The 12,915-nt window shown below is 43.4% G+C and overlaps 1 protein-coding gene across 8 annotated transcripts in view; it reads right to left on the bottom strand.

Moving 5' to 3' along the window:
- The window catches only part of Unc-13 (unc-13), a 207,188-nt gene that overhangs the window by 65,020 nt on the left and 129,253 nt on the right, over nucleotides 1–12,915 (bottom strand). For all 8 annotated transcript variants that reach the window (XM_076768674.1, XM_076768733.1, XM_076768697.1 and 5 more), the window contains 2 exons: nucleotides 5,484–5,527; nucleotides 2,507–2,597 (listed from right to left, as the gene is read on the bottom strand). In XM_076768674.1, the coding sequence (XP_076624789.1) occupies nucleotides 2,507–2,597; nucleotides 5,484–5,527 (135 nt within the window). The remainder of the gene's footprint in view (nucleotides 1–2,506; nucleotides 2,598–5,483; nucleotides 5,528–12,915) is intronic.

Raw genomic sequence — 12,915 nt, 5'->3', positions numbered from 1 at the left:
TTCGCGATCATTTCTCGAAGGCGGAGATCTGTCGATCCGCCTCGTCCCTCGAAGACGACGCGAACGGCGCGACAGTTATCGATCTCGCGACAGAATAGCCGCGTTCGACGTCGTCGTCATGCGGGGATCGAGATCGAGAACGGGAGATCAGGAAACGTTCCAAGGAACTCGTTAACATCCTCGACAAGGACACGTGAGGGGGGCGCGACAGGACTCGTCGAAACAAACAGTACTGCTTCGCTTCGTGCATCAATACGCGTATCGCCTTCTTGCAACTCATCGAGGCATCAGACTTACGATTCTTTAAAATATTTATAGAAAATTAATTCTAACGTTTATAGAGCTTTAAATAATTTTATTATCGGATTAGGTGGTTATAACCAACGCTGGCAGGGAATTTTTTATTTAACCCTCTATTTACTTTGATATTTCAGATTTATGGTGCTGCCAACCGTCATTAATATTGTTATTGGTTATCTCAGAGACATTATATAATCAAGACATATACGTCATATTGTGAAAAAATTAAAATTATTTGATAAATTAATTTAAGTTAAGTTAAAGGCCAATTTGTTTGAATTTAATCAGAGTCTCGAGTTTCTATTGTAAGAAAGTTGGTGGTCTCGATTCGATCGCGAGAAGAGAGACAGTACTGTCCACGCGAAGGAACGATGCAAACCGTGACCGATCCTGAACGCGAGATCGACGTACAAAGAAAGGACTTACACAGAGCGACAGATTCATCTGTTCCGCGGCAAGGACACAGAGAAAGTTGCACAGTTTTAGGGATCGGGATGGAACAGCACACTCCGACAGGATGGTCAAGAAGCACTGGTCACACGAAGCTTCGATAGGGCATCGGTCGTGGTCGTCGATTTCGAATCGTTGAATCGTCGGACGATCGAATTCGATCTCGTCCAACGAGCTCCCAAAAACGACCGTATTCGATCATTTCCAGAGCTCTCTCTCTCGTTTTATTTCTCGAAGCTCGAGAAGAGGATTCAATTAGACGGGGGATATCAATGGCGGCAAAACGAAGCGGATGAAATAAGGGGCAGCCCGGTTAATGCTCGCCTCGAAACGGTTTCTGAATTACAACCGCGATTCTGCGAGGGAATAGTTCCGGGGAACGAGCAGATAATTGAAATTTAATTAATTTGTTCCGCGGTAAAATATTGCCTCGAACGAAAATATCCGTCGAATTCAATTTACAATATTGCTCTTTGCTGTTTATGGATATTTCGAAGTTCGCGTTCCCGTAAAACCGATTTTTCGATTTTCGTACCAGTGTCCGATGTTATAAATTTTCTCATTAAATTTGCGCGTTGTATCTCTTCGAGTTTTACGTTGCTTTCGTCGAAGCGTCGAAGATGCTCGAGGAAAATGAAAGTCGGATGGAAAATTGATAAAGTTTCGCTACTCGTAAACGCGAGACGTAGATTTTGGTTTCACTTTCGCCGAGTTACGCGTCGCTACGCGATAAAGCCCGAATCCCTAATTGGAAAACTTTATTCGGCAAGTTCCGCGTCGTCGATTCCGGTCCGCGAGCGAACATTAGCGGGCATCTCGAGCGGAAAGTTGGCCCCCGGCGGGGCTGGAGAACAGCTAAAAATCGAACAACAGGTGTACTCGAGCCGCTGGTTCTAAAATACAACGGCGACTCGTTGAATTCGCGTATGGAAATCAGGACGGACCGCGAACTTTCTCGTAAAAGGTTATCGCGAGCGATCGCGGGGCGGCCATCGACGAAATTATTTCCTCGACACGTAATCGTTCTCGATCGATAACGACGGAACAAAAATTCACGCTTGTTTAAAGATAAACGGAAAATTTCGGTCGTACGGTTATTTTCGTACGAGAGGATCTATATCGAACTTCGAAGACGAGCTGTGTTATTTTAGAAAAGTGTTCCGGGCGTTTCGCCAAGCATTGCACGCGGAATTACATAGTTGCTCGAACAACGTTGTTTCGAACTTCGACCCTCCTTGACGAGAATTATTTTTGATCTTTTAAATATATAACGAACAGTGAAGTTCCAATGTTTGATTCGTGTAAATATCTTTGTAAAGAGTGGAGAATAGAGATTTGTGTGTTTTAAAAGAGATCAGAAGGTCGAGATTGAAGGTAGGGAACGCGTAAGGGAGCATAATACGAGTTGCGTCTAATTAAAGAACGCTGGCCGGTTAATTAACTCGTCGATGGAGTTTGCTTTGTCCGGGAAAAAATACGCGGGAACGTTCGACGACGACCACGACCAAGACGACGACAACGACAACGACAACGACGACGTCGATGACGACAGTGAACGAGGAGGACGACGACGATCAACCAGGAGAACGGTACACGTCGCTCGCGCTGTTTAATTTTCACGAATTATGGACGACCAACAAGCGATGCGCATACGTGTCTCGTATGTACACCTCTGTGTTGCTTGTATTAATAATACATATATATTCGTAGACGCGAGTTATCGTTAAACGGGATTAATGGACAATTGATTACGTACCAGCTCGGAGACCAATGGCACCGATTTTCGGCGCGGCCGAATGTCCGGCATGCTGTCTATGTTGCTGTAGAAAGGATTGTCTCCAGGATGTCTGAAAGAGAACACAATTCGTTAATTTAATAACGATTATACAATAATAATCGCCTAAACAAGACTCCTTTTTTCATGGATCGAGAGAGACTGTTGACGTTTATAAATATAAAAGTTATTCGTGAAAATTCTTTAATCACGTTTTATGTATTTCAAGTTCAGGAATATACATTTTATTCCTCGATAAGTTTCATTTAAATAGTTCGAGTTCTCAAATTACACAAGCATTTATTTTGAAAATCTTGAATTCGTCAAGTGATTTTATTTAAATTTCAAATTCAAATAGAATTAATTTAGCGGCGTAATATATTTTCGTTGTTAGGTGTATTTACGAGACCAATAATGCTCCAGAAAGATTTCACCGATTACAATTTTAGTATTACAAATATATATTTTCCTCGGGGTAAAAAAGGCTCATAAAAGGAGCATAATAACATTTTACGATCCATTGCGATGAATATCAACAGGTTTCCGGTGTGATATCGTTGCTCGCGGAAAGAGTGTGGTCGTGCATGATTAAAACTTGACGGATCGCTATCGGGAAGCCTGCATTTTACGTAATCGAAGTAATTTAGTAATTAAGTTCGTAGAACCTTCGAACCTCTAATCATCGGCTCGTTCTTGAATTTATGGGGACTTCGATAGTACAGCGATCGCGTGTTAGGGAGTATCTGATCGTAATAAATCTTTTCCAAATTAAACCGAAGCCCGAATCGATATTAGATCGAAAGTAATCGAACTTTCAAATGAAATTGGAAACTACGGCTTTGAAGACCTTGTCGTGCTACTTAGTCGATCGGGAATTTTAAGCAATCTTATCTCGCGTACTTATCCTGCCTTCTATCTTCTTTATTATTATAAAATACTTCCTGACCTCCCTTGGCGTTCGAACAATTTCATTGGAAACTACGTAAAGAATTTATAAAATCAGCTGGATTTTCTGAAAGTCGTAAAATTGTTAAAAAAGTTAGAAAAAGGCTAATCCCACTGCAAATATATTTACGTTGAAATTTAATTGCACTCCATCGATTGAAAAATCTTTGAATATTAAGAAGTTTTAGCACCATTAATATAAGGCGTCTATAAATACTGAAACCCGTGTCTCGACGATTTTTCGACCAAGATTTATAGTTTTCCGCGACGACCTAATTTTCCCTCGAGTTCACGTTTAATTACACAAACTTCGTTAACAGATCTGCGATTGAATGTCAGCCGAGCAGAACTTCGCTAAGTATGGTGTAATATAATCCATCACTCGGGGATGCTTCGCGCCATTATCGTCTCTCTATTTTTTAATTTGTTTACTCGAACAGAGGCCGTCACGCGAACTCGATATCACGCACGGACGAATTAAGATTACAGTTTTCGTTCTTTCGCAGTAAGACCCAATTTCGTCAAATCTTTATTCATCTATGAATCTACGAGAGCTAAAAGAAAAAAAGAAAAATTTCTATTATTTTAAAAATTCCAATTCTCCCCGATCGTATAATATAAATTCGTGTCCTTTGGAGTTTCTATAAGTAATCACCGTAATAGACGTACTCGACGAGCTATAAATTGATTCTATTTCTGGTAGAATGGAAGGAATCGAGTGACCAGTAATTCTGGTCGTAATGCGATCGACTAAACGTTGGACAAATAAACAATCGACTTTTACGACTAGGGAATTATACAAATGGTTCTTTGGCTTTCAGTCTGATGAACCTTGTCGTGAAAGGGTCAAGGCCGATCTAACGTCAAGTTACACGAAAGAAAATGATTTTTCAATCGATGGTTTATCAACACTAAGTACAATAAAAATAAAGAAACACGTAAAATAAGAATTTTCTTGTTATCAAAACAGGAATCATTTTACGTTCCGTAAAGCTTCGCGGATCTTTTAGGGAAACGACTCCGTGTATCGTGATTTATCGCGAGAAAGTCGTTAAGATCCCTCCACGTACGCAAAATGTTCTCGTACATTTTACGTTCTGGACGCGTTATTTTCGCGACTAATCCGCGAGCTCAGCCCACCGACGCGACGATTTGATTTATCGTAAAATGTGTCGGAAAAAAGAAACGTGGAGCTGAAAAGACAGCTCCGTCCTACTATAGCGAAGAACAGGCAAAGAGGACGTCATTCATGCGGCTAATCCGCCTTCGAATCCTGTCGTGGCAGGGTTCGATGACGAGATTCTCCGCCATTTTTCGAGCACGCTAATAGAAATTTTCCGCGTCAGATTTTATTGACCGGATGAAAAATGAACCCGTGAGATTTTCATTTTAGCTTCGAATCCTCCGGGAGGGGAGAACTGTTTCGCGGAATCAAATTTTCCTTATCAAATTTCCCGCTTCCTGCATTCGGGGACGCCGGAAAAAGGATCTCAAGACCCCCCCCCCCCCCCCCCCCCCCCCGGACGATGACAGTTCCCAAGTAAACGTGCAGCTTTTGTCGCCGGCAGAAATAAATAATTCGAAGCTACGATGACCGAAATACTTCTTACCTGCGTGTATGTGTTATTGTTATTTCGCGACTCCGAACAAAAGGATATTTAGAAAATGAGTACTATGTTATGAAATTTGTTTAGTAAGACGATGGTACCAGTTTCCATCGACAAACGATTTATAAAACTATTAAAAAGTTATACAATATCGATTCGAACGGAATACCTCGACTACGTTCTCGAAGCGAATTACGCAAAGTTAAAGAACGAACTGTGAAGCTATTTTTTCGTGCCGGATCGCGTACCAAACGATCCGTGTTTCAAATGGTATCCGATAGTGGCCGTTTTCCCGGGTGAAAAAAGTATGCAAAACCCGCGACCGAACAGCGGGGGAATCGGAAAATAAAAACTTCCCCCAGTGGACGAAGGGGTGCAACGATCGCGTTGAAGTTGCGTTTACTCACCCGTTCCCCCGTCCGCCGGATTCGCCTCCAGGTCCGCTGCCGTTCTAACAAACAAAAAAACAAGTTTATTAAAAAACAAGCCTAGTAACAGTTCGAGGAAAAACCAAACGGAGAACGCGCGTTCGCGCGAACGACGGCGCAGGCGTACGAAAAAATATTGTACACAGTCTTTGGGTTACGCGCGGCCACGGAAACCTCCGATCGACTCCCAAATCTTCGACAATTCACTTTGTTTTTTTCTCTGTTCCGTGGCCGTGCACGCACAATGCTTTGTCCCGTACACAAATCAGTCTCTTTCCGACGACTTAAGGGTAAGAAAAGCTCCGGATGAAACGGAGAATCGAGCACGGATCGGGGGCCTCGAGAGGAAGCAGTCGTTCGACTTGGCCTTCCAAAAAGACCAGAAAACGGGAGAAATTCCCGGTTGTTTTCTAGGAAACCTTTTTCTCGCCGTTTCAGCAGCTGTTAACTCGGATTAAGACCTTCCTTCCTTCCGACTGTTTTCTTCCAGGCCAGTCATTGTCCGCGAACGCGTTTTTGCCCGACAGTGGTCCGCTTCCGGGTCCAACGTCGTGTCAAATGCACCAGCTACTCCTGGTTAATCTCTCAACTACATCCTTTTTACCATTCGTTTGTTCCCAGCGCGGTCATTAATCGAAATACTCGCCTTAAGAACCATTGTGAACGGAGAAAGACGTTTCCACCCGGTGGGGTTAGATCGTCTCGATGTCGATCTCTTTAATGGCCTGTTTGGACGTTTAAAGCCGTCGCGAATTTACTCGAAACGATCCACTTACCCTCCTTTTACACGGGTATTTTTTCAAACACTCAGTCACCAAAACTTTTATCAATCGTTTATCGTAACTGTGTAGTGAAACGCGAGGACTAATAATGTCGTACGCGAAGAAAATTTATTTCACAAAGTTTTATGTATTTCTATTAATCAGAGATGGACATCGAAACACGCGACCAACCAAAACCAATTTTCCAGCGCGGTTGTTACTAAAAAGTTTCGAGCCCAATTTAAAGAAACGTATCGACGCCCCGTTGCGAAAAATTTCATTCGGATCTCGTTCGCCATTTTTGCAACGCGTCACGTTCGCTCCGGAAGCGGACCCTCGCCGAGTTTCGTTGTTCCCGCGTTCCTCCTCTCGTTTCCCCAGCTTCCGGTCTCCGTTTTTCGCGTTTGCACTCGCCTGCGCCTCCTCTCGTTTCTCTCTCGTTCGCCCGGTGTCGCACGGAGAAATGGAAGATTGGAGATAGTGTGTAACAGCCCGTATAAATATAATATCACGTACAATACTCGTAAATTCTGTCACGATAGAGATACAATATAAACTTATGGATAGCGTAACAAGTATAAGTATTTAGAGTTAGAGCCGCAGGTATCTTCGTCCCTTTGTTCGCCATCGTCGTTCCTATTCTTCTCTCTCGCCCAGCCTCCCCCAGTATCGTCGTTCGCTGCCCTAATTCTCACTCGTTCGCGCGAACAGTCGTGCGGATTAGGGGGTTTCTCTCTCGAAAGCTCAGACAACATCGGAGGCGTGACGAGCTATTTCGCATCAACGCGTTCTTTTCTCACCTCTGTTCGTTTGTTCTCTCGGTTTCATTTGTTCACGTTTAGCCACCAAGTGGGCGCCCCCGGTGGCGTCTCCGCGACGAAACACGATACGTCCCCGATCGAGGGATAATTTTCGCGCGTAGGTCTGGGACAGTCGTTGCGGTTGTAAAGTCGCGTAGCAAAAATAGGGAAGCGTTCGCAAATTTTCGATTCGTTGGAGCAAGTGCGTTTTGCGAAGCAATTTTTCTTTAGCACTCGAAACAACAAAAACGGATGGAAGAAGATGGAATGTTTCAGGATTTTCGATGAACCGTACCGATGGGAATTAAATCGACATTTTAGTTAACTATGGACTACGTTCTCCTTTCCAATATGAATTACAGTCATTAAACATTCGCATTAATTATCAACGGAATACCTTTTCTATATTGCCGACGCTAACCCAATAAACATGGTCGAAACGCGTAATAATTAAACGTTTACATTATCATAAGCGACTCGTTAATTCTGCAAAATTATGCGTCATCGAAGATTCCCAGGAAATACGTTTTACGCAGAATTGTTTCGTACCCTTTTTTTCCCCCAACGTTCGATTAAACGTTATGAATTTCCCCCGATTACTGTCGTCGAGTTCTTGCTGGACTCGAGAGAAACGGAATTTGTAATGCGAATTAATTTTCCCAGCGACATTTTAATCGTATCAGCCGAACGTTTCCATAGGATGCAAGGGAATTAAATCATCCGCGTTGCAAATAAACGGCGTCACATCTGCGCCGGAAATTGCATACAGAAATTACGTGTAATTGCAAACGTTTCCGGCGTGGAAAAATAACGGTGTAATACGGTCCGGTTTGTAAGGTGCAAAGATGCACAAAGGCTCTGTTAGTTGGCGTGGACCGTTTTAATTAACAACTATAACGAACAATGGAAAAATTACCTTCGACGAACGTTCGTTTCCGGACTAGGAGAATAATTAGTACTAATTGGCTGCTAAAATATATTAAATAATTGTTTCTGAAGCTATACTGATATCATTTGATACTTTTCGAGCGTATATTGCGCTGGTTTCTTCGCAGCTACGGTCGAATGAAACTCAATTCAATCATGGCTGACGTTACAGGCAAGTCTGGATACTGTTTTAAGGACGTGGAGCTCGTGTCTTTAGGTTTGCAAGAAAAAACCTGAGACAGAACGGACGGTCCTCCAAGTGTTCTCGAGCTGTTGATTTTGATTCGACCGTAGCTCGAGTGGATGCAAAATTCTTACAGCAATAAGACACGGGCTTATAGATCTCTCCGAAAGAAAGGAAGAAGAACGTAAACGTTTTATTTATACGGTGTACGAGCGGGAGTGCGAGATGAGATGTAAACGAATGATGCGAGGGAGCAGAAAGGTTGTTAAATCGCGTTTGTCGATCCTCGACGACGCGGAGACGCACTCGAGGGCTAGTTAAGTACAACTGATTAGTTACCATACGTTACATATCTAAGTGGAATAGCATCGCTTCGCGAGTATAATTCTGACAAGCGTTTACTTAACAACGAAAATACCGTGTACTTATACACCGCTAACAAGTTGTCCGTTATCTATTATTAGGCCTTAACAACGTACTTCCTTTAATTCTGCTTAAACGCTAAAACGCTGTTCGACCAGCACCGCTAAATTTACGCTACGATCGAGAAGCTTTATGAAATTCGCGGGGCTTCGACCGCGATTATCTGCGCCGATAGACGCGGTCGAACGATCCTCCCTGCCTCTCTCGATGATATGAATGCTTAAAAATGGAAAACGACACCGACGATATGAAACTGTGCGATAAGATGGCCGCTCGTCGAGACACCGCACTCACGGTACAAGGAACATCGATATTGACTAATTATTAATATCATCGTTCGGCGATATTTTCGCAGACAGAGTCCACCCTTCCCAAGGAACCCCGAAATCGGCCTAAAATCGTCTCTCGGACGTCCCCTTTTCGATGATTTCGTTCGACGCGCTTTAAACTACGGACTCGCATGGACCGCCATCTTGGCAGTGGTCAGGGCTCACCACTTGCTTCGCTTTTCGCTTCTCTAAGGTAAATTTTACGTATAATATTGTGGTAGCGATGCCTCGACGAGGTGACGTTCGTGACAAAGCCTTCTGGGATCGTCGTCGTTTCGTCTGCGCTCCAAGAGTTTCGCGATCGACGATTCGATGATGGAGAAACGTTACCGATTTGCCTTTTCTTTCTATAATAATTGCAAATCGGCCACGAGGTGATATGTGAATAGAGATTGATACGTTAGGAATGACTTCGAACTTTCGTCAACATTTCTCACGGCGCGAGCGTTCGCCATTTTCGCAGGTCGCTTTGCCGTCGTTTTTAACTTTTTTCTTTTAGCGTCATCTCGAACTCTTCGTAGATATTTACATGTATATCTGTTACTAGAATATTTGTCGTTGAATTTTTTTAAATTCACGAAATGAATCTTGATGCTCCATTGTCTGCCCTAACTGGTTTTTCAGACTCGTAAGACAGTGATTTGTAAAACATTATAATACTTTTCCGCCCCGTTTAACCGAAAGTTCACGTCAGCCTCGAGAGCAGAATGCGTCCAGAAAGTTTCCAGGCAACGTTTCAGCTTTCATTGTACACCATTGAATGCGCTACCATTAATTTCCCGTCAACCGCGCGATACAACACAAAGGGCCGAATATTATTCGAAACCATAAACATGGGAAACACTTGGGCGTGCGTTAATGAAATTTGCACGCACGTACCCGCTTCGGGCCACCGGATGAAACACAGCGCGATCCGGAACAAAAGCTGATGACTTTATCCACGGCGTTAAGCTACGTCGTTTAATTTCACCCGCGTTTTCCTCGAGGCGAATTCAATTGGCTCATTTCGTAAACGCACGAGAGCAAATTATAATCGAATCGCTTATCAAGGATCGTTGAATTTCGTGAAAATGACAGTATTCCCTCGTTTGTTGACCGAATTGCTTCCCTCGATTACTGTTCGTTTTGTTCTTAGAATACTTTGGACTACTTTCTTTGAGCTATTCTCTCGAAAGAAAAAGTTCGCCATCGGTTAGCGAGAGAATGCAATTTTCTTGGCAATCCCCGTGAAAGTTCTCTGATTCGGAGAAGAAGGGGAACGTATCCGCGACGATGATTAATTGCCAGCGACGAGGACAACAGAGACGAATGGGAAAAACTCCCGAGGATGCATCCGCGAGCTGTTTACGTATGCAAAGGACGCTGGTGTCCGGGTAACGTCGCGCGAAAGTCAGTTTTCGCGAGCTCCTACGTGGTTCAGCGGTTCCCTTGGTCTCTGAAAAGTCATCGCTGTCAACCTCCTTTCCGCGACAAAGGGAACGGAACGCCCTGGCCGGGCGAAAATTGAACGAACGCGGTTCTAAAGACGGAATTGCTTAGGTCCGCGCGCGGGAAACAACGCGGAAAGAACGACCGACGTTTGGTTAAAAAGGGGGATCGCGGTTGGTAATTTATGAATGGAGAAAACCGTCTGTTGTGGAACGGAAGACCGAGTAGGTCGTCTCTCAATGCACCCGTGACCCTCGCGCTTTGAGTGCCATTCTGGAATTCGACCCACATTTCTGCTCGTTTGTCCCCCGAACGACAATCGCCAAGAAAAACTCGGCTTCTCGGCCGTTGCTCGCGTTCGAAACGCTATATTACCGGGCCACGAAACGCGCGGACTCGATTTCGAATCGAGAGTGCCTCGATGCACGCGATACAATCTCTTTAAGTAATTTTTGAAACGATAGGTTTTCGGCTGTGTTCGTCGATTTTGATCTTTCTCTCGAATTTTTGGAAGCATTCTGCCCTTTGGCTGCTAATTTCAGAAGCGCGACTATCTCGACGCAGAGTCTCGAAATGTGCAACAACGTTCCCACGAACGACACGCTGCAGTGGTTATCTTTTAATAAAATTCGAGCCATTCACTGAAAGATATTTTAATATTTTCTACGACGGTAATCGAATACTATTTAAACATCGATCGAAGACGCATCGTTGAATCGCCAAGTTCCACGGTGCTTTTTAAAGGGGTAATTTCCGTTAATTGATTCTCGGATTTCCAGCTATTCCTCCTCCCCGGAAGAGACTCGATTATTGGTCTTTCGAACACATTGTCGGTGGGCTTGGAGTAATTCACGAGCAATAATCGTTGGATAGGCAGTCTATTTGCATACGGCGATCGTAACAATGATTAACGCGGGTATTCACAGCGGCGAGGCAATAATGCATCGTGAAAACGTCAATGGAAGAACTGCCCCTTCATTGTAAAGCGAGCGACCTCCGAGAATTTGCATTTTGTTCGATGAAGGGCTGCGAAAATAGCGAACGCTCGGGGACCTGCAGTCGATATGCATACGAGTAACCGATACATCTGTGGTTGGCGCTAATTTAAATATTGTCTGGCCGAAGAAGGAACAGACTCGAGCCACTCTTCGAAAAATTCTTCCTCCATTCTACCCTTTTGCGACTCGAGCTTATTTAAATCTGACTTCAATTCAATCTGTATTTAAATAAAATGGATATTATGGATACGATATATTCATTTTGAGTTATTCCGTTCGCAGATTCAACGAGATACAAAGAAATTTAAAGTTGTAATTTGTGGAAAGGAAATTACACGAATATTTTTCCCGTTTGAGTAACTTCTTCCACCGATCGAGTCGATATTTTCTTCGGTCCGACGGTACAGTTTTAGCGCGACAGAGGTAGAAATAGAGAGGTAGATGAAGATGTTGAAAGGTACACGAATACGCAGAGTACATGAAGATATTGAAGATGGAAAGATTGGAAAGGAGACATGGATTAGCGAAAATAGAAAGTTACGAGGACAGATATTGATAAGTGAATGATATGAACAGGAGTGATATGTAGATGATGTTAGAATGGTTACGTTTCAAGCTTAGAAGGATTATTAACCTACAAATAGTTTTACCATTATAGTCGACAGACTTCCGCCCTTTGTCCATATACAGAATTAATTTTTAAATAGGGCACTCGTAGAGGAAACATGAATTAACGATTAACGCAAAAGACAGGAATGAAAAATGAAATTGTCGAAAGATAAACAGGGGAATAATAACAGAGACAGCAAGAAGGTATTTTGAGGCCTGTGAACAGTCGAAGAACACGACTTGAAGAGAAGAAGTTGAATGAAGAAAACGACAGAGACTGGATACAAGAAATGGAATGGACGATGGTCGAAAGAAGTCTGATAAAACACGTGGAGCGCAGGCAATCGATAACATTAGCGCGTGTCTCTGCGATAATACGGCGAGATATACGCGTGTAATTCGCTTTTTCTCTCGTGCACGATGATATGTCGAGCAGTATGCGTGTAATGACAGTTGCATCGCGGCTAATTGTGCTAGCAGCCAGTGCGTAGATAGATCCACTAAGTTCGACTTAACGACGGGACCAATATCGATACCATTAATACCAGATTATTAAGTACCATTTCCGTACAAACGTCGTCAATTTTTGACATCGATCGAATAAAATAAGATACTGGTTTCGATACCTTCCGACTCGACGCTTTTCAGAACGTCGAATCTCTCGAAGCGTCGACACCTATCGAACATTTGGAATATTATCGATCAGTGTTAGTGTCTCAGATTCCGATACCTTTCGAGTACGTATCGTAATATCGACGCTCGGATATTAATTTTAAAAGCACGTAGCAGCGAAAGTTCCTCCACTTCGATATCGAAGCTCGAAACGAAACGCTCGGATGCAAATATTTTTTGTTAACTTCGATCGAGCGCCCCGCTATCGAATTCCTCGGAATATCGTGCAGATTTCGCGCGATCCCGGCATCCGACGGGTATTAATTCCGGAAGTACGCAG

The sequence above is a fragment of the Colletes latitarsis genome, chromosome 1 (assembly GCF_051014445.1).
Source record: "Colletes latitarsis isolate SP2378_abdomen chromosome 1, iyColLati1, whole genome shotgun sequence".
In the NCBI taxonomy this organism is placed as follows: Eukaryota; Metazoa; Arthropoda; class Insecta; order Hymenoptera; family Colletidae; genus Colletes; species Colletes latitarsis.
The sequence above is the reverse complement of the archived record's forward strand: the minus strand, read 5'-3'. Positions and strand labels throughout refer to the sequence as shown.